Genomic DNA, 21,354 nt, shown 5'->3' with positions numbered 1-21,354 from the left:
CCCCTCCCGCCGCCCGGCGGAGCTCCGCCCCCGCCCCGCTCCGGCCCCCGCCCCCCGCCCGGCCACCAAGCTCCCCTCGCTTAGTCTGGTTGGCCCCATGTTACTGAGCGGAGCTCCTCCCGCGGGCTCCGGCCCGGGGCAGCGGGCGCAGGGGAGCTCGGGGAGCGGCCCGGGGGGGTCGCGCCGAGGCGCCGGGGGAGCGGGAGCCGGCCCAGGAGGGGGCGGCAGTGGCGGAGTGGCCAAGTGGCTCCGGGAGCACCTGGGCTTCCGCGGAGGGGGCGGCGGCGGAGGTGGGGGCAAGCCGGCGCCCCCGGAGCCGGACTACCGTCCCCCCGCACCCTCCCCGGCCGCGCCCCCTGCGCCACCCCCGGACATCCTGGCCGCCTACCGGCTGCAGAGGGAGCGCGACTTCGAAGACCCGTACTCTGGGGGGCCGTCCAGCTCCGCTGCTGCCCCAGCCACCCCCGCCGTCCCCGGCCCCACGCCGCCCCCGCGCCACGGCTCGCCTCCCCACCGCCTTATTCGGGTTGAGACCCCTGGCCCCCCAGCGCCCCCTCCCGAGGAGCGGATCTCTGGACCCCCCGCCAGCAGCGACAGGGTGAGTGCTGCGCCGGGCGGGGGTGGCCGAGAAGAGAGGTGGTAGGAGGTCTGGGGCTTTCAAGAGGGACAAAGGTGGCCTGGCCGGGGCTGGGCCCCTCAGTGTCACAGTTCCTGGCGGACACGATCTGAATCCTTGATCCGGGGGCTTGGAGCCTTCACCCACCTTTGTTCAAATTCTCGACCGACTAATCTGGGACGGGCGCCCCAAACTCTGCTTCTGTCCCTGTTACCGCGCAAGACTAGTGACCCTCTTCATCTCGGGCTCTGCTCTCCTCATCTCAGTCCCCCCGCCTACCCCCCTCGCCCGGGGACCTAATCAGCTAGGTTTTTTCTAACTGGATCTGCGCACACCACTCCCCAGCCCCTTCACCAGTTTATGGCCTTTCTGCCCTCCAGGAGCAGCAACTCCCTGCCCTTTGATCTCTGACCCTCCCCCCCCCCCCACCCCCCAGGGCAGAAGCAACACAAAGCTCCATTCCTCCTCCTCGGGGAGCCCAAGCATCCTTGCAGGTGCTGAAAGCCCCAGGAAGGTGAGGGCTGGGGGTTCTCCCTGTGGCTAGAGCAAGAGCTGGCCTTTGCCTTACCCAATGGTACTGGAGCCAGGTGGACTGTTGTTCTCAGGAAGCCGAACAGGCAGTATGTAGCTCTTCACCGAGGATACTGACCACTAAGGTCCAGCCAGGCAGGCCCACTCCTGCACTCCTTCCCTTGTCCCCCCAGGTATGGGGGCAATCAGTGCTTAGAACTTGTTGCCCAGAAGGGGATGAACAGCGGATCCCACTTCTCCCCTCCTGGCCTCCCCTTTCCTAGGTCCATTCTGAGGGAGGCTAGAGCCTTTAGTGGACCTGCAGGCATGGGATGAAAGGAGAGCTGGGCATTCACTGTTCTAGAGAACATCCACTCTGCATCAGAGGCCCTCGGTGGAGAAGCCATCCCCTATCTTACCCCATTTTGGCCTTATCCCTCCTTGATAGCTTGAAAGCCATCCCCAGGTCCCTGTAGCTCTAAATTCCTTGACAGTGACTCTGGGCTGCCCTGGCTTTGTTGTCCCCTCCTCACACATCCATGGGAGCTCAGCTCTAGGATTTAATCCCTTAGCAGAGAACACAGTTTTATTTGATTGGAGAGCAAAGTTGCCGTCTCAATCTATTGGCTCCAATGTTGAGGCTTTCAGTGGAGAGAGCGACATTCTGCCTGATTCCCTGGATAAGATAGATGTGTCAGGGTCACAGCAGAAGCCTCAGGAATGTGAATTATTTTTCCCCTAGTTCCTGCCATGGGGCATGACTGCCCATCCTGGGCCAGGATCCTTAGCCTGCAAAAGAAGGCAGTGCTTTCATCACATGTCCTTTGGCTCCGCCACTTCCTTGTCCCCTTCTACTGGGTGATGTGATGGTGGTGGTGGCAGTGAGGCAGAGGGAGCATTAGGCCTTGTTATTACTATTGACCAGTTAGTTTCCTCCCTGACCATTGGCACGTGACCTTAGTTGTCCCTGGCCTTCCTCTCTGCAATGTCTTGGAATGTCCTAACAGGCTGCGTCCCAAGCCAGGGGCTCCTCTAGGACAAGGATGGTGTCCTCCTCATATCTATATCTCCCAAGTGCCTGACATACGCTTGGCATAAAAAAGGGTGAATGAGGGGAGCCTGGTTGGCTCAGTCAGGTAAGCAGCCGACTTCGGCTCAGGTCATGATCTCGTGGTTTGTGGGTTTGAGTCCCTTGTCAGGCTCTGTTCTGACAGCTCAGAACATGGAGACTGCTTCAGATTCTGTGTCTCCCTCTCTGCCCCTCCCTGACTCGCACTCTGTCTCTCTCTGTCTCTCAAAAGTAAATAAATGTTAAAAAAAAAAGGGGGGGGGCAGAGTGAATGAAATATGTCCATTGAACAGCAACTGTCCATTGCTAGGGTGACCTGAAGGTCAGAGACTCCCTTGACTATAGCTCCCTTTTGTACATTCCCCCCACAGAGACCCCCAAGGAAGGGGCTGCATCCACACAACGATGTGGAGACCCATAGCCTCTCACTGAGGGCATCCATGCCTCAACCTGGGTCAGCTCTATGATCTGTGGGCTATTCAGACCTTAGGGGCCAAGAGTGTCTGACTCCTTTGTCAACTACAGGGACAGGAATGAAATCCAGCAGGATCTCCCAGGAGCCACACAATCTGTGGTTTCTTTAGTGGGTGTGATGAGAGGGATTCAGGGTGCCATCCAAGCTGGCTCAGGGGCAGGGACATTGCTCTGTGGGCCCTGACCTGGAGCTTCCCACCATTGAGAGAGAGCAGCTCCACTCATCTAGGAGCAGACTTTGGGGGATCCTAGAGTCTTACCTTAGGAAGAGTCCAGGCTAGGTACCTGAACTCCTTATCCTAAACCTAAGTGTTCACATAGACCTGCAGAGCTCACACAGAGTTGCTGTCCCTAAATGGTGAGCCTGCCTGTCGAGCTGGAATTTCTGTTCTGTGAGGCTGTTTTCGCCCTATTCTCTGTTCCTCTCCTCTCAGCCATGCAGGTCTTCTTGGCTTGTTGCTTTTGGGTTCCTTCCTGAGGTGAGATGGGGACTATGGACCAGGGTGTGCCTTGGGCTGGTCCATTTTCCTCCTCCTGGAGCCCAGTGGTTGGTGCTGGGTGGGTTAGAACCCTCTGAGAGGGCCTGGGTTGTGAGGTTTGATGAAATGGGTGGAAATGCTTCTGTGATGAGAAGATTGAGGGGGAAATGAGCCCTGTGGGATGTGAATGTGGGGGCAGGAAATAATGGGGATTTGGACAGAACCTTGAGAGGCCAAGGGGGCTTAGGACCAGTAATGTCTCCCCATGCAGGGCTCTGGCTACTGGCTCTCCCTGAGACCCACCGCTGCATTTGGCAAGGGGGCAAGGGTGGCCATCTGGGTAGGCCTGGCAGGGCAGGTGTGGGAGCAGCAGGAGCCGCACCCTGAAGCAGGCAGGCAGGGCCTTGCCATCTGGCCATAGGAAGAACTCCCTCATGGTGCTGGGCCCTGTCCGGCCTCCAGGCCATGCTCTGTTAGAGGGGTTAGAGAGCTGGGCCTTCCTTACTTTGTTCCCTTTTCTCAGACCTGCAACAGGAGAATCCTGGTCTAATTAGGAAAGGGGGATGGGTATAGGAAAGTGGCCCTGATTGGATGAAGTTTTGAGCTGCCTGTGACCATCTGCACAGTGTGTCCTTTGCCTTGATCCTGCCAAGATTGTGTGTGTGTGTGTGTGTGACAGAGAGACAGAGAAAGAGATGATGTGAACAATAAGACAGGCACCCTGTAGGAGTTGAAACTAGGGCTCTTGTTCTTAGCTCATGGAGGGGCTTCTGCGGTTCATGAACCTTCCAGAAATTGTGGACAAATATTTGGGTGCATGAGCATTTTTCTCCCACATTCTCATAGGGGTTCCTAGGACCCAAAATATTAAGAACCTTTAAAATAGGTATACCTTATACATGGTGTCCACAGGGACTTTGATCCTCCAGGCCCAAACTTGGAAACAAGTGAAAAGACAGGTGGAATGAGGAAAGGAAAGGAGACGTTCAGGGGGTCTGAAGTCAAGCAAGACATCCCTGCCCTGGGGTTAGGAAGGCAGGTGGGGGCTGCTACTGCAGGACCCTGCTTTAGCCCATGTTCACTGAGGGTCTGTATATCATTAAGTGACACTGGCCTGGGCGCTGAAAGGGACTCACCACCTAGAAGATCTACCTGGTCCTTGCCTTTTTGGAGTTCATTTGCTTTAATTTTCCTTCTATGAGTTCCACAGAGGCTGGAGTTTGATCTGCTTATGTTGCAAATGTCCTCTGATGGAGGCAGAGGGAGGGAAGAAGGGCCCAGGTGAAGGGACCTTTGTAGACTGGTTAGACCTCTTAACCCTTTGGGGCCTGGGCTGCCCATCTGTGCTGCCATTGGTTTGCTGAGGCCTGTAGCTACCCTGGGATTTTATGGTAGGCCTATCCACTCTTCCCAGTGTCGCCTCCTCACATGGTGACACTCCTTTGGGAAGACACCTGCAGCTTGTTGGCTTGGCCAGTGACTCGGTGACACCTCAGTCAGCCATGGCACTCCACCTGTTGAGAGCTGGGAACAGCTGGGGCCCTGTGGACCATGGGTGGGAGCAGCTGACTGGGGCCTGGGGCTTGGAGGGGTAGCTGCTGCCCTCTCCAATTTGCCCTCCCCACAGAACCACTGTGATGTTATGTGAAAGCAGAGGTGGAGCCCAGTCCCAGCACGCTGCCTGATGCCCAGCCGTGGGGCTTCACAGCACCTCAAGGTGCCACACTCGTTTTGGAGCTTGCTTTGTGGCTGTCACCGTGAGCTCCTGGAGGACCCAGAAATTTGGTCTTTTCGTCTTTAATGATATAATGGCAGATATTTACTGAGTCCTTACCTTGTGCCTGGTACCATTTTGAAGCGGCTGATACGTTTTAGACCAGTTGATTCTTACAACGACCTTACGAGAAAATTCTGTTATTATCCCCAGGTTCTATCTAGGGAAACTGAAGCACAGCAATGTTGAGTCACACTTGCATGGTTTCACAGCTAGTAAGGAGAGCCCAGGTTCACAACCAGGCAGCCTGACTACAGACTGGCCACCAATGCCAGGCCCTGGGACCTTGCACCTGAGAGGGGCCCTGCAGACAGGAAGCATTCACTAAGTATTTGTTAATGAACAAGGGGAAGGAGACTCAGAGAAGGAATGAAGAGTGCATTCTGTGCTGAGTTCGCCATTACCTGAATGCTGAAGGCCAGCACTTGCCACCGAATCCAGGGCCACAGATGTTGTCAACATCGATTGTATGTCTGTGACATTTGAATGTTTTACAAGCATGGCATTTCTCTGTAATTAGAAAAAGATGATATAACAAATTCATTGCATGTGAATGAGTTTCCATGGCAGATAAAACTGGGAAGGCTATTCCAAGAAGTGGGAACAGAGGGTACAAAAAGTTTGATCTTGAGAAAGGTAAATGGTATACCTTTTCCTAAACTGACAGACTTTCAGTGGAAAAAGGACTTCACAGTTAAATACTTTGAAGAAATGCTGAGTTAAACAAAGTTAGCTGTCATGAGTTTTAAGGTCTTATTTATTTATTTGGGAGAGACAGAGTGAGCGGGGAAAGGGTAGACAGAGAGGGAGAGAGAATCCCAAGCAGGTTCTGTGCTGCCAGAGCAGAGCCTGATGCGGGGCTTGAACCCACGAAAGCGTGAGATCGTGACCTGAGCCAAAACCAAGAGTCTGGTGCTTAACTGATTGGGCCACACAGGCACTCCCATGCTAAAGTGTATTTTAAATCTACAAGCAGCAGAGAGAAGATGCTACATTTCCTAAATTCTCTGGAAAATCTGCAGCAAGGCACTGAGAGTCAGGACACCTGGGTGTCTCTACTGCTGCAGGCCATGCACCCCACCAAGCACCTAAACTGTGGGCTGTAGTGTCTGAATATAAGAGATCATCATCAGGGCTAACATTTGCTGAACACTGACTCCATAGCTTCTGAACTAAGGATTTCTATATTCATTTTCCTCTTCCCAATCCTCTGACATAGGAACTAATACCATCCCCATTCTACAGGTAAAAAACCAGGGGCTCCCAGACATTAAGTGTCAACAAGAAATGGAGGAAAGGGGGCAGTGGTAGACTTTGGGGACCTTGCAGAGCCCAAATCCTGTGACACATTCCCCCCCCCCCCCCTTGCTCCACTTGGACGCACAAGCTCCATGGACATGGTCAGGAACTCATAGCCAGCTCCAGCTGCAGAGCGGAAGGTCAAGCCAGATGGTGGGCCTAACAGCCACCTCAGGAGAGGCTTAGGCAGGAAGGAGAGTGAAAGCATGGCAGCTGCTGTGGGAGGGGCGCTGCCCAATTGGAACAGGCACAAGAGCTGGGTCTGGAGGCACCCTGCTGGATGGCAGGAGGGAGGGGATCTGGTTGGCAGGAGGCAAAGGCGGCCCTTTGGGCAGCAGCTACTTGCCTACTAGTTTGGAAGTATTTCAGCATTTCGGTAGCATTCTGTCTACCACAGTGTTTGCCGAAATATTAGCCCTGTTTTTAGATACCTTCCCTGCCAGTTCTTTCACCTCTGCCCTTGAATCAGAGGCTTGGATTTCCTTTCAAATGTCGATTCTCCTGACAGCCTGCTCCTACAGCTGCTACTGGTTGGTCAGAATGGTCAGAGTTGGGGCAATTGGGGATCTGAGAGTCTGTGTCACCCCAGAAGATAGAGTCTGAGGAGAGGGAGGCCTTTCGAGCATCCAGTAAATGTGCATTGAGCACCTACCGTGTGCCAGGCCCTGTGATGGATGTGGTATACAATAGTAAGTACAGCAGAGTCAGGTAAAGGTCCTATAAACAAAATAAATCATGGTAGAGCAAAGGTGTCAGAAGCCTGCAGAGGCAGCTTTTCCCCGCTGAGAGGTTTTGCCTCTGCACATGATCTAGAAGCCACTGGGAAGGCAGGCCTGGCCTCTGACAGGGATCCTCTGTGCCCAGGATGGGTGTCCATCTTGCCAACCTTTCCAGCAGGAGTTTCTGCCTCTGCTCCTGACTCCCAGCCCTGTGGGTGGCTTCTCTGGGTGACCCGCCCAGGGTGGGGGGCTAGGTTTTCCTGGAGCAGGGTGTGGAGTCAGGGATGGAACAGAGGAGCCATTGAGCTGCCTACAGAGCTGCCACCTGGGTGCCCACAGGCACCGTGGGCTGGCACTGGGGAGGCCCACGCTGGCTGGGAGGGGTCACAGTTCGAGCACCAGCCAGGATTCCAGTGGGAAGGGCACTGGCTTGGGAGGGAAGGGCTAGGGTGCTCTGTAAAGTTGGGGTTGCTGGGCTTGGCCAGGTACTTCTCACTGAGCAGTTTCCCAGGATTCAATGCCCCCCTCCCCAACCAGATTCGTGATTCCTTTCTTTTCCTAATAAACAAGGAAAAGTGGTTCCTTTGTCCATTCTTCCTGTTTTATGTGAACTAATTTAACAGTTATCTACTAAATACTTTCAGGCACAGGGAATTTAGCAGTAAACGTGTTTCCTACCCTCAGGAAGCTCACAGTCTGTAGGAAGAAGATAAGTGTTTAGACACAATAATAGCCCAGCACAGAGGCACCTAAGCATACCTGCGGGGAGAATGGAAAGGCTTTCTGAAGAAAGAAAATAATCCAATCCGGGCAGAGGGAAAGTAAGAAACAAAGCATAGAGCTTTCAGGTAACAAAGTAATCTATGGTGGGTAGGGAGAAAGGTAAGAGGAAAATAGAATCTTTAAATCCCTTTAACTTTGGGCTTTTTTTTTCTCTCTCTTTAATAATTATTTAATTTTGAGAGAGAGAAAGAGCATAGGGCAGGGGAGGGGCAGAGAAAGAGGGAGACCCAGAATCCAAAGCAGGCTCTAGGCTCTGAGCTCTCAGCACAGAGCCCAACACAGGGCTTGAACCCACAAACTACAAGATCATGACCTGAGCTGAAGATGGCTGCTCAACTGACTGAGCCACCCAGGTGCCCCTACTTTGGGCTTTTTCTTGTGGGCATTACACGGTTTAAGGATAACACGTTCATTGATTCAGTTACTAAGTAGCTGCCACATAGAAGCATGAGGCTGGGTGCCAACTGCCAACTCCAGAGTCCCCTTTGGTCAGGCGGGTGGGGCTGTGAGTGCTAGTTGGCCTAGGAGGAAGCAGCTTGGGGTGGGAGTGGATTTCTTGTCTCTACTTCACGGAGGAAAGAGGACTAGGGGTAGAGGGCTCCATGGGGAGATAGGCAGTGATCTAGTAGAAACATTTTTCTAGTACCTACTGTGTGCCAGATGCTACAGCTGGAGAGACAGAAACAGGAAAGAACTCTAAGCTAGTGGATGATATGGTGGTGGGGATGGGATGACCTGAGATGGTGGTCTTCTCAGACGCAGGTAGAGATTTGAGGGAGGTGAAGTTGTTAGGGGGCTTGGGTGGAACAAGATAGAACAAGGTGGGAGCTGAGGAACCGAAGGAAGAGATGGTAGGAGTTGTTCGGGATGTGCTTCAGAGACCCCTACAGGGCTCGTACAGGGCTCAAGAAACATGCAGGAGTGGTCTCTGTAGTAGGCAGTTTCCTTTCTCCATCTCTGCCTTGCTAGGATCCTAGATCCACTGACCCAGGGCAGGGGGTCACCCCACAGCGTCCCTGCTCAACTGGCTCCTAGAGTCCTGGTCTGGCCCAGACCCAAAGCCTACACTGAGAATGGGGGAGAGGCAGGATTGGCCCCTCCTTGTGCCGCAGGCCCCAGAGCCACCTCTTGTCAATGCCTGTCAACTCAGTGTGCAGTGCTTCCCCTGAGGTGCTGGCAGCCCTGGGTGGGCTGGGCTCTGTCCCTGCCTCAGCCTCCCCCCTCCCAGAAGCCTGTGCCCAGCTTGGAGAAAGGCTCTATTGTCCTCAGCTGCACCCCGCCCTGAGCACCTTGAGCTCTTACTAAGGGTGTGTGGCTTACAGTTCACTCTGCCTTGACTAGGAGCAGGTACAGAGGGGTAGTCATGAGCCACTTGTAGGGGAGACAGGAGCAGTGTGGGATGTGGTGGGCCAAGGCAACACCTTTCCTGTTCCTGTCCTCCAGGAGCCAGGAGATTTCAGAAAAGCCCAAATCCTGGCTTTCCTCAGGGCTGTCCTATAAAGTGGCCTCTCTCCCAGGATGGCCACCTTGCCCACTGGTGGCAGGTTGGCAGCATAATTTTGCACAATCCTGGTTCCTCCACTTAAGAGAAATGGTCTTGGGCATGTTGTTCCCTACCTGCCCTGAGCCTCCATTTCCTTAAAATGAGGATAATAATACCCACATGGCATTGTGATGGATGTTGTGAGGATAAACCAACAGATATGTGCCATAAAGTGAGTACTTAGCCTTTCTTTTCTCGATGGTCAGCAAATTTTTCTTTGTTCAGCATCTAGGAATGAACTTCTAGGCATGGACCATGAGTCCGTGGTCCTCTGAGTCACCTGCTGCTCCCTGCTTGTTCTTTGAATTCCCCCACCACCTTTGTAACCAGCTCTCTGATTTAATTCCTTCTGTTGAACCACCTGGTGTTGAACACCTCTGTTGCCCTTCCTGGACCCTGACTGAGGCAGGCCTTAAGGCCCAGAGATTCATCCTGGCAATGTAAGCTAAGGAATGGCCCAGGAGCACAAAATTAACAGAAAAGAAAGATCTCCCACTCTGTTGGCAGCCTAGTAGGGCAGCCCTGCAAAGGAAGATCCAAAGCTTGTCCCCATCTAAGCTCAGAGCCTTCCCCTGGATGCCTCAGGCTCTGTGTCTAAGACATTCTGCCCAGGAGTCATTCCCACGGACATAGCATCTGGGGAGAAGCAGAGATGTCTCTCAGATGTCTGAAGTCTGCTCTTCTCACTGTCTTCCCACAGTTGGCAATCCTAGAAGACTATGCGGACCCATTTGACGTTCAGGAGACTGCTGAAGGCCCAGCAGGAGCTTCAGGAGCTCCAGAGAAGGTCCCTGAAAATGATGGCTACATGGAGCCCTATGAGGCCCAAAAGATGATGGCTGGTGCGTGATGGAGTCAGGAGTGGGGGATTGCTCCCTGAAGCCTGGGTATTTGTACAACAGGCCCTGGGACCTACAAGTTTAAGGACTGATCCTATGGTCCCTTTACTGGGTCCTTGGGGACCACGGGTCCACTATGGACCCCCTTGGGTCCTTGGCCACTGCCTTCAAGAGAGTCACTTTGGAGAAGGAGCAGTGACGTGTGATGCCTGATACATGAAGTGGTAGGGAAGGCCACACACCAAAGGTCAGACAGATAGAACTAGGATAGTTAGGAAGGGAAAGATAATGGTGTGGGCTGGGGGTCATGGAACCCAAAAAGAAAATCATTAGGTTTAGGGAAGGTAGTGAGTTTGAGATGATGTGATGTTGACGTGAAACATCTTTATGGCAGTTGGAAACACATGGCTAGAGAAGCAAATGCAATGCACGTGAGACTGGGCAAGCATGTGGAGAAATGGGCACAGGGAGCAATGAATAAGACCTGGCCCTGGGGAACAGAGCAGAAGTCAGGAGACGATCCAGGGAAAGAAATGAATGGGGGTGATCAGAGAGGAGAACAGGGGTGAGTCAGGCCAAGCCAAGGTCCCAAGGCAGGATGAAAGGAAGGTTTGTTCAAGAGCAGATAGTTTTAGTGTTGGGCATACCAGAGAGCCAAGATGAGAGTGGCCAAGAGGGGCAGTGAAGGGCTTCAAAGGCTGGAATGAGGCATTTGGACTTGCTCCAGAAGAGGAGGGGAACCATTGTGGATTCTTAAGCAAGAAAGAAATAGGACAAATATGGCGTGTAAGGGGATTACTGAGGCTTCGGTGTACAGAACACACTAGAAGAACTGGGCATCAGAAAGATGAGTTAGTAGTTGTAGAAATTGTTGAGGCTTTAAGGGACCAACAACACCACTTTCCTCCTCTCCTGAGCTTGGAAATAATTGAGAAATAAGATTAAGGAAACAGATGAAGATGAGAATGTCAGTTTTATTCCTGATAAAGTAGACTGGAGAACACAACTCAATTCTGTCTCCACAATGAGCTTCTTAATACCTCACAGAATTAAAATGGGGCTTGGGCTTGCTCAGGCTTGTGCCATGCAGGACAGCTATAGGCCCCTTCACGGGGGCAGGAGGAGAAAGAACCAGAAGGCAGAGGTGAGAAAGAGAGCGAGCATCCACTGGTGATCAGATAAGCTGCTCCCCTTCTTGGGAGAGGGGGGAGGGGTGGAGCTATCAGCAGTGTTATTCCACGGAGCTCATGGAAACGTGAGCCTGTAGAGTAGAGGTTCACCCTAGTCAGGGGTGAGAGTCATCAGGTACTGGTGGTGAACACATGGGATTTAGAGAGATGAAGGAAGACCAGGACCATGGAGAGCAGTGTAGTGGACAGGAATGAGGAAAGTGGGAGTGGGAGGGTGGCTACCCTATTTAGGTCAGAGAGGTGAGTACCCCTAGGAGGCCCACAAATGCCCTGGTATTGGATGTGAAAATGAGCACATTTTTCTGGGGGAGTAGCTCCATGGCTTTTATTCAGTTTTCACTGGGGTCAGTGATCCCAAAAAGAAAATCACAGAACAGACCAGACTAGAAGAACTGGGGAAAGAGGAGAATTTGAAATGCTGAAATGAAAAATCTTGATGGCAACTGGAAGTGTGTAGGTTGCCATGAAACAGACAGGGCAAGGAGTGAGAGCGGGAAGAGATGAAGACCTGGTTCTGGGGAACAGAGACCAAGAGAGGGTCCACGGAAAGAGACCTAATCAGAGGTCTAATCAGGTGACCTAATCAGGTGATCAGAGAGGAGAACCATGAAAATTACTTATCAAAAGAGACAGTTTCAAGGAGGGAGTGATCAGCAGTGTCTGAGCAACGAAGAAGGATTTTCTGATTGTCCAGTGACAGTACTTGGGACACAAAGAAAGAATTGGAGCTGGGTAGCCAAGAGGAGGTGGATTAGGAGAGGACCCTGCTTCAGTTTCCTAACTGTGTCAGCCTCATTTCCCAAGCCCTTGCTGGCCATCAAAAGATCTTTTTTTCTGTCCTTCACACTGGTGCTTCTCTGCCCCTGCCTCCATTGGATCCCATGCTTTTGGAAGCCCAGAGGTGTTTTGAGGGCAAGGGACCCTGGATGTGCGGCCATTGGGCCCCTAGAGCCAATGGCATCTCCTCTGCAGGAGGCATGGTGTGATGCTGAGGGGCACTGGCAGAGGAGCTGAGCCAGGCAGTGGGGGCTGTTCTCACACCTCCCCTCCTGCCTTGCCCTGGCAGAGATCCGGAGCTCCAAGGAGACAGCAGCTCAGCCCCTGCCTCTGTATGACACGCCCTATGAGCCAGAGGAGGAGGGGACCACCCCAGAGGGTGAGGGGACCCCCTGGCCCCGGGAGTCCCGTCTGCCAGAGGATGATGAGAGGCCCCCTGAGGAGTATGACCAGCCCTGGGAATGGAAGAAGGAGCGGATTTCCAAAGCCTTTGCAGGTAAGCCCTGGGTGGAGAGAGTGGGTCTGCTGGGGCCTCTAAACAACTCTCCAGGTTCAGGGGAGTGGGAGGAGTGGACCCCAGGGGCTGGAGGAGGCCCAGGAGCTAGGCTCAGGGGAAGTGTAGTTGAGTCTGCACCACAGAGATTGGTGAATTGGGCAATGTGGTTGCAGCACCGTGTGCAGGGTCAGGGAATGGGCATGGGGGAAAGATGAAGGTGTCTCCCTACATCACCATCTCTTGGAGGCCAAGAGGCTTAGGCCACTTCTGTTTTTTGAGAGACTGGGTATGTTTTATTTATTTTTTGTTATTTTTCTAAGTTGATTTATTTTGAGAGACAAAAATGCACGAGCAGGGGAGTGCAGAGAGAGAGAGAGAGAGAGAGAGAGAGAGAGAGAGAGAATCCCAAGCAGGCTCCACGCTGTCAGCACAGAGCCCAATGCAGGGCTCGATTTCACAAACCGTGCAATTATGACCTGAGCCAAAATCAAGAGTTGGACGCTCAACCAACAGAGCCACCCAGGTGCCCCATGGGTATGTTTTAAAATAAAGAAATTCCAAACAAAATGATAAAACTTGTGGCATATATTAAATACTTACACTTAACAAAAGAAGGCATTTAACACTCTAGACAATGAGAACAGCTGTGTGTGTAATCTTTAGAGATACCAGCCCTGAATTAGAGAGCTGAGTCTCCCAGTAGCAAGCTGCGCCAGACCAGGGGTGCATACGCCCCAGGGGGATGTCTGAGAAGCAGGAACCCATAGGGCGAGGGAGGCTATGAGAAATCCCCTTTGCTGAATGAAGATTAGGTGTCTCCTGTACCAAGCATCCTAGTGCCTATCCCAGGCCTGGAGTCCAACACGGGGCTGTGTGTGTTGGTGGTCTGAGTGGGTGGCGCTACAGCCTGGGGAGCCTGGAGAGAGCTTTAGCCCCTGGATCCTTGATTCAGTGAGAACGTAAAGGATTTAAATGCCATGAGACTTCATTCCCACTTTCATGTCCCCCTTACCCCTCCTTGGGCAAGGGGCTCATCCTGGAGCTGGACTCAGCTATCCTCTGGGTCCTCCCCACCCTGGCAGCCAGACTGTGAAACCACAGGTTTCTGGTTTGTTTCCTGTAAAGCGTGCACCATTGAGGATGGCCCGTTTATCTCCAGAAGTCTCCTTGGAGAATCAATACTGTTTGGATTGCTTAATGGGAAAATCTATGCTCCTCATTAGGAAACCTCGTTAGCAGTCCTGCAGCCGCCAGTGGCATCACCCTTCTAATTGTCAAGGCTCAGGATTGAGGGTGTGGGGGGTAACTTTCAATAAATATCTGCCCCCACATCTGAGTATTCCTGACAGCCTGAAGCTGGGCTGTCTTGGTCCTGCTGCCCATGAGTTCCCAGGCTGTGGGGAAAAGGAGGAAGGGAGGCAGGTCTGAGGGTGTCAGGAGGCTGTGGGAACCTGGGTGTGGTGCTGGGAGGTGTGGGCAGCTCCTTGTTCCTCTCTTCCTCCTTTCCTGGTCCCTTTGGGCCCTGGAGGCCTGTGAGAGTTCAAATGAAGGGGACCCACACGGCTGGCAGGGCAAGACTCTGCTTCCTGCTGTTTGCTACCTGTGCCTCCCACCCTTTGACTAAGCTAGCCTAGTGTGGGTGCTGTGGCTCCACTCAACCCTCTGAGAGTCCTGTTCCCCCCTCAGAAGCACCCCTGCCTCTGCTCCAACCCTCCTCCTTTCTAGGCTATCCTGTGTCCTGGCTCTGGGTTTTGGTGTCTCAACCTCTGCCTCTTTCTGTCTCTCTCTCTGTCTCTGTCCCTGTCTGTGTCTTTTCTCCCTGCTGCTACTGGCTCCAGTTGACATTAAGGTCATCAAAGACCTACCTTGGCCTCCACCGGTGGGACAGCTGGACAGCAGCCCCTCCCTGCCTGATGGGGACAGGGACATCTCCGGTCCAGCCTCACCCCTCCCTGAGCCCAGCCTGGAGGACGGCAGCGGTGGGTCCTGTGGGGGCTTCTGGCCAGGGTGACATGTCCTCTCACCCTTCAGGCCCTGTGGCGTGGGTTGGAGGAGCTGAAGTGGGGCAGGGTCTGAAGAACCCAGGAAGAATCCCCCATGTCCTGGAGGAAGAAAGAAGGGACAAAGTACACATTCCTCATTCCTCCCAAAGGTGTGGGGAAGGTGTCTCCTAAAGGAGATATTTCCGAATATCTTCCTCACCATGCCACAAAAACCCACCATTTTAAATTCACTTTTCTGTATAGGATTTTGCCTGACTCCTTCCCTGATCCATGAGCAATGCAAGTAACTCTTGAGGTGGGGGTGATGCTAGCACAGGAAGTGTCTGACTCCTTAGAGTAAGGGAATGGTCTGATCCTTGCATCTGGTGACAGACTGCAAAGGCTTAAAAGTGCTACAAGGAGAGAAAAAGCCCAAATAGGTAGAAATGAAGCACTGAACACTTCATCTGTGTTTAGTTTTGTACAGAATGGGCAGCCAAGGGTGTGTGTGTGATCACCCGTTTGTATTTGTGCCTGAGTGTGAGGAGTATTTTGTAAATACAGGATGAAGGAGGGTCTCTGTCGCCTGTGCGTGTGTGCCTGTGCCTTTTGTGGCCCACTGACTTCAGTCCTCCCTTGTGCTGGCTCAGTGGTCAGGCCTGCCCTGGTCTGGGAGGACAGAGCCGCCTCAGCTGGGTTTCTCTGGGTGGGGGCAGGGAGCCTGTGGGCAGCAGCCTTCAGGGCGGGGGAGGGGCGGGCTGGCTGGCGGCTTTGGGCAGGATTAGCCTGTCAGGATGGCACCAAGGGGAATCAGATAATTGTTCTCAAATCGATAAGTCATTTCTACAGAATGGCTTGGCAGGGTGATTTGGAGAACGGTAATGAACTCTGAGGAGGAGAACGAAACAATATTATCAGCGCTGAAGCCACTGGAGGGGGAATAGAATAGGGGAAGGCAGGCAGCTGCTCCAGAGGGAGAAGTTTAAGTGGTTTCTCGTGTTGCTCCTCTCCCCTCTCCTGCCACAGCATGGGGACTGGCAGGCCTCATGTGGCATAGGAGGGCTGAGCCCCATCCCAACTGGGGAGTGGATCCAGGATTCTATCTCTAGAGCCAGTCAGGCCCAGGAGCAGATCTTGCCCTTTCAGAACATTCCTTTGACCCCTTTGGGCAGAAAATGGGGGTTGTGCACTGGTTACTCTATAAGGCCCTATGTCTAGGGTTCTCAGAGACTATGACTGGTATATTCCCCACAGCCCAATTTGAAGGATCTGAGAAGAGCTGCCTGTCACCCGGCCGGGAGGAGAAGGGGCGGCTACCTCCCCGACTCTCTGCAGGGAACCCCAAGTCAGCCAAGCCCCTAAACGTGGAACCCAGCAGCCCCCTGGGGGAGTGGACAGACCCAGCACTGCCTCTGGAAAACCAGGTGTGAGTGTCTGTGTCCAGCTGGGGACTCTCTCCCCCTCCCTTCCCCTCCTGCCAGCAGCTTGCCTGCAGGGGACACCCAGAATGGGTGGGCCTGGACGGCGAGGGACCCAGCAGAGATGCCCCCCTTCCTCTCTCTCGTCCTCAGCTGGTACCACGGGGCCATCAGTCGAACAGATGCCGAGAACCTGCTCCGCCTGTGCAAAGAGGCCAGCTACCTGGTGCGCAACAGTGAGACCAGCAAGAATGATTTCTCCCTGTCCCTCAAGTGAGTAGAGGTGGGCCAACTAGCAGCTTTAGGCAGGATTAGCCTGTCAGGATGGTACCAGGGGACTCCATGGGAAGACAACCAGCAGGATAGGAGAAGACTCCCAACATTCCCCCATGCCCAACTAAGCTGGGGAGAATTCCATCCTCATGAACATTTGCTGACTCTGGGCCAAGCCCTGGGGATCTGGAGCAGTCTGAGGCTCAGCCCCAAATCTCAAGTAGCTCAGAGTCCATTAGAGGAAACAGCCAAGCTAGCGTCCAGCTCACAAAGGTTCAGCCACTTACTAGCCGTGTAGCCTGGAATCCTCTTAACCTCTCTCAGCCTCAGTTTCCTTAATTATAAAATGGGGAAATAATAACACCTACCTTATGGAGAAGGATCAAATGAAATAATATATGGGAGACACTTAACATGGAGCCAAGTGCTAAATAAATTATCACCATCGTCTTTTTTAATGGAAGCCCAAGATGTTCTTGAAGCACAAGCAAGGAGAGGGGAAGTGTGCCTGAGGGAGTCTATAGGGTGAGGTGGAGGCTGGGTCCTGAGAGGAGGGTAGAGCAGTGGACACAAAGCTATTGTTCACTCTGACGAAGTGGGCAGGAGGTCTGGGTGCCAGTGGCTGATAACTGAGTTTTAAAGGATCCTGGAAGAGGAGGAGGAGGCAGGGCCCTCCCCTCCCATCAGCCTTCCTTCTAGGGAGAGGATATACACAGGCCAGCATTGGCCTCCCAGGCCTTCCTGGCAGAGTGACCAGTCCTCCCTTTGGCACCCAGGAGTAGTGCCTGGTAGAGCCTGCACTCCGCATGGCAGCCTTTCAGAATCCTGTGTCCATTCACATCCTGCCATCGCTACTGGGACATCTGTACCACATCCTACCACATTTCCTGGGGGCATTAGAGTACATGTATACTCCCTCTTCAAGCAAATATATACAGAGATTTGGGACCACTACACAGTTACATTTGAGGATGATTATTCAACTTCAACTAAAAGATGATGGGGAAAATGCCAGAATATAGTCAAATAACCTGAATTTTATTCTTGGGCTTAATAAAACTAGCTATGTGACCCTAGGCAAATCATGGAGCCTCTCTGGGCCTTGGTTTCTCTCTTTGCAAAATGCATTGATGGATTTAGGTTTCTTGAAGCTCTCATACTCTGGGAATCTGCAAATTATCATAAAGTCAAAGGAGCATTTAGATAATGTTCATCTGTCAAAAATTTGATTTATATAATACTAGGAATGTGTATTGCTTTAATAGTTAAGTTTCATAGAGCATCTACTCTGTGCCTAGCAGCATATACACCCTCTCCAAACCAACTACCAACCTGCAAGATCAATCTCTTTTTTGTAGACAGAAATAAATACAAAGAGGCGTGTGACTTGCTCAAGGCTGCTAGGTAATCAAGTGCCAAAAACAGGATTTGAACCCAGCTGAGTCCGCTACAAGAACCACACTATTTCATTGCATAGCTCCACCCCCTCATTCAGTGTGGTATAGTCCAGGTCTGGGGGAGAGACCTCAAAGGTCTGGCTCCTAGAGCAGAGCTGGGCTCTGCCTCAGCCTGGGGAGCAAAAGGGGGAGGGTAGGCCTGGATGCCACTTCAGCTCAGGCTGATCTGGCCCCACCGACTGCCGGCTGCCAGAGCCTCGTTTACATATAAATGGCTTCTCTGAAATACAATTATGGTTTCTCTACTCTCTGTAATGGAAGGGCTTTCACTGGTAATTAAACAGCTTCCTCCAAAAGCCATGTCAGCCCTGGCCCTGCGGCCCAGCTAGTCCCACCCAGGCTCCAGAGGGTTGGGCAAGGGCTCCACTATGTCGTAACAGACCCTTGGGACTTTGCCCCAGGAGGTCTGTTATTCAGATGAATGCTTGTTGCCACTTAGCAGCCCTTTTGGGCCAGATCTGTCCCTCAAGGAGAAGATATAATGCAGTTTTGGGGAGAGGTGATTATCCCAAGTGGACTGTGGGTAGGGGGCTGGCCTCAAACTGTGAGAGGGTGAGGGAAGGCAGGGCCCAAGCTGCTGCCCACAGCCTTGGGCCTGGGCCATGCATAGGGCAGATGGGAAGACTACTCACTGCCTCCCTTCTCTACCGCCCCCAGGGGCTGTACGTTTTCCTCAGGCCCTTAGCTCCTTTACACAGGGCCCTTGTGATCACTGTCAGCTTCAGTCACTATCTCAGGCTTACAGAAGAAGGATGCTCCTGCCCCCATATATGCCCAGCCTAGGGCCCCCGGCAGGCTTTAGAGCACTGTATCCTGGGGTGTGGCGGGGGAGGGGGTAGATTGGGAGGATGGGTGATAAAGTCCTGTTTTATCTGCCCTCCCATCCTTTCTTCCCTTCAGTCACCCACTTTCCTCTCCCCCACTCATTCACTTGTGGGCCCAGTGAAATGGGTCCAGTCAGAGCCCTCTTTGTACCCAGGCAGGGGAAGGAAAAGAGGTTTGCCAGCCTTACTTCAATATGAGGGTCCTCCCTCACCAGCCCCACCAGCCCTACCTCCCATACTAGCTTCTGAGCCTTGTACTTGTCCCCAAGTAGGCTCTGGCCAGGAGAGACAAGTATTCAGGCTTCAGGGCTCCCCTAAGCATTGCTTACCCCTTGCCTGTGGACCAAGCCTGTGGTGGCTTAGGCAAATGTTCTTACTGGGGCCCCACCCCCATGCTCTCTCTCTAAGGCTGAGGGTGTCCGGACCGCTGGGAGCTGGCCAGAGCTCTGAGCAGCAGGGCCCTTGTCTTGTGGGCAGGGCCAGGCACTAATGTTGATTTCCTGGATTATGTCAGGGAGATGAGAGAGGCAGTGGAGCGGTTCCTCTCTGAGGGAGGGAATGGAGCTGCAGCCTTACTGATGATGTCATCCCAGGCTGAAGGGATAGAGGAGCTTGGGGGCTTGGCTCAAGGCCAGTTATCAGGAGGGTAAAGGGATATCCCCAGGACAAGGCATTTGAGCATTCCTGGATTTGGGAGGGACTTCCAGAGCAGCTCATGCCATCCCCTGGTTTCTGCGAGAGAGAGACAGAGAGCGAGCCTCAACCAAGATTCACTTTTGGTTGTCACATCTGTCCACACGCTGTCCTGCCAAGGATGTTTGTGTCTCCACGTGAGTCACTAGGAGCCCCCCACAGGTATCCTCCTCCACAGCTCAGGGATGGGGAAGGTAAACCAGTCCTGGCGAAATAGGCAGCAGGACACCCGTGCCTGGGTCCCAGGGTTTGTGGTGGGGAGAGCAGTCGCTCCAGTTTCCACTTGCACATGCCCTGTACACTCGCTTACACACACATTTTTGGCACACCCGATGCCCTCAATACAAATCCAGTGCCTCATGTTACCTACTCACAAAATCCCCTCTGCCTCCTCCCTGTTTTTCTGGAGTGACCTCCACCTTCCCTAGTCACCTCCACACACAGCTGGTTTGGAACAGCCACATTTGCTGCAGGACGAGGGGAGAAGAGGGGATGGGGACTGGAGAGGACCCCTACTCACCAGGGTCTCCTCTCCTCTTCCCAGGAGCAGTCAGGGCTTCATGCACATGAAGCTGTCCCGGACCAAGGAACACAAGTACGTGCTGGGCCAGAACAGCCCGCCCTTCAGCAGCGTCCCTGAAATCGTGCACCACTACGCCAGCCGCAAGCTGCCCATTAAGGGGGCCGAGCACATGTCCCTGCTCTACCCTGTGGCCATTCGGACTCTGTAGATGTGAGGGCGGGCACTGTGACAAATCCGGACCCAGCCCTGTGCCCATCCCCTGGCTGAGGGCTGTGGTCCTTCCCAGGGACAAGTTCTGTCAAACCTTTCTTCCCTTCTCCCTGAGATCGAGTGGAAGCTGGTGATTCCTTAATTTATTCTAAAGGGGAAGGCCTACTGGGGCCTTGGAGTAAAAAGGTTGTCGGAGCTGAGGACAGAGGAATCCCTGGGGAGAAAGGATAGCCCCTGGAGGAAGGGGACTTCAGAGCCGCTGGTGTCCTGAGGAGTTTAAGATCTGCAGCTCCCCGCCATTTTCGCCCTTAGGGCACAGATGGCGACCCCCCCCCCTTCCCCACCACCTCCTTCCCCCTGGGTCAATGCGGGGTGGGGCAGGACGCGGTACTGCGGGGCGCCCTGGCCATCTCTCCGCCTCCACCCCCACACCACCGGCGGGCTCCGTCCAGAGTCTGGTGAGGGACTTGGGGAAGGAAGACCCCTAGGGTGGCGATAGCATTGAAGGTAGGGAAACGAGGGGGAAGGGCTCGGGATGGAGGGAACTTGCGCAGTCCCCGAGCCGCCCCGGCTCTCGGCCAGATGCAATAAATAAACCCAGTCCTGCCAGGCACAGCCGCGTCCGCGCCTCCAGCGCCGCTCCCCGGACTGCAGGGGGAGGGAAGAGGCGAAGCGAGCGCAATTCTGTTTATAAATCAGCTCCGGAGCAGACACAGGCCGGCTGTGAAAAGCACTTTAGAAGCATCAAGTTCCTTCCTTTGACTAGATGTCAAAACATTCCCCGCCCGGGCTGGGGGCACCCGGAGCCGGCAGGCTGAGCGGCGCCCCTCCCCGCCGCGCCGACGATCGCGGCTCCCCAAGATCGCTTCCAATTTCCTGCCAACAGCCATTCGTCTGGGAGGAGGGGAGCCGCGGAGAGACAAAGAGGCAGCGCGCCAGGCGGGGGGAGCGGGCGGCTCTGCCACGCGGAAGCCGCGCACCCGCGGAGGCGGGAAAGCTGGCGCGGCCGGCTGCGTTTTCTTTCCAGAGGAAGCGGGGCCTGCCGTGCCTCCCCCATTCCCTGTAAGTCCGGCCCCTGGGAGACTTGCAGCCTGCAGGCCTGGGCCCGGATCTGTCTTCGGACTGGGGTTTCAGGCTCGCGGAGGAACCCGGCAGGGCCGTCCGCGCGCGCCCCCTGCTGGCTGTGCCGCGTGCCGTGGGCGCCAGGCCACACCCGCCCACGCCCTGGCGACGCCCCAGCCCCTGCCCGCAGCTAGAATGGCCAAGGCCCGTGGGCCCAGACCCCCGAGAATACACACTGGGCCGCGGGTCGAAGCTGAGGTCAGCCTACCCCAGGCTCGCCCTCCTGCTTCCAAGGTCGAGATGAACAGAAGCTGCCCTATGGGGCTTACCAAACATCCGCTGCT

General features: G+C 54.0%; 1 protein-coding gene across 7 annotated transcripts; it reads left to right on the top strand.

The window, feature by feature from the left end:
• Positions 1-70: 70 nt before the first annotated feature.
• SHF (Src homology 2 domain containing F) lies at positions 71-20,561 on the top strand. 7 transcript variants are annotated; one of them, XM_040492573.1, is made up of 7 exons: positions 80-598; positions 9,967-10,108; positions 12,362-12,568; positions 14,407-14,547; positions 15,805-15,976; positions 16,122-16,241; positions 17,018-17,147. In XM_040492573.1, the coding sequence occupies exons 1-7, from the start codon at positions 98-100 to the stop codon at positions 17,031-17,033; spliced, it is 1,299 nt and encodes a 432-aa protein (XP_040348507.1). In that variant the 5' UTR covers positions 80-97; the 3' UTR covers positions 17,034-17,147. The 7 variants fall into 7 exon arrangements, with proteins under 7 accessions (XP_040348508.1, XP_040348505.1, XP_040348510.1 ...); XM_040492570.1 differs by lacking the exon at positions 17,018-17,147 and adding an exon at positions 19,760-20,561 and having other exon boundaries at positions 83-598; XM_040492571.1 differs by lacking the exon at positions 15,805-15,976 and having other exon boundaries at positions 72-598; positions 16,035-16,241; positions 17,018-17,326.
• Positions 20,562-21,354: the final 793 nt, after the last annotated feature.

The sequence above is a fragment of the Herpailurus yagouaroundi genome, unplaced genomic scaffold (genome assembly GCF_014898765.1).
Source record: "Herpailurus yagouaroundi ecotype Mexico unplaced genomic scaffold, PumYag 184, whole genome shotgun sequence".
NCBI classification, from domain to species: domain Eukaryota; kingdom Metazoa; phylum Chordata; class Mammalia; order Carnivora; family Felidae; genus Herpailurus; species Herpailurus yagouaroundi.
This window is presented reverse-complemented; position numbering and strand designations above follow the sequence as displayed.

Bases quoted from the DNA above. Each gene is read 5' to 3' on its own strand.
- SHF (XM_040492570.1), top strand. From the start codon at position 98: ATGTTACTGAGCGGAGCTCCTCCCGCGGGCTCCGGCCCGGGGCAGCGG. The intron at 12,569-14,406 runs GTAAGCCCTGGG...TACTGGCTCCAG, and splicing joins GATTTCCAAAGCCTTTGCAG to TTGACATTAAGGTCATCAAA. The intron at 14,548-15,804 runs GTGGGTCCTGTG...TATTCCCCACAG, and splicing joins CAGCCTGGAGGACGGCAGCG to CCCAATTTGAAGGATCTGAG.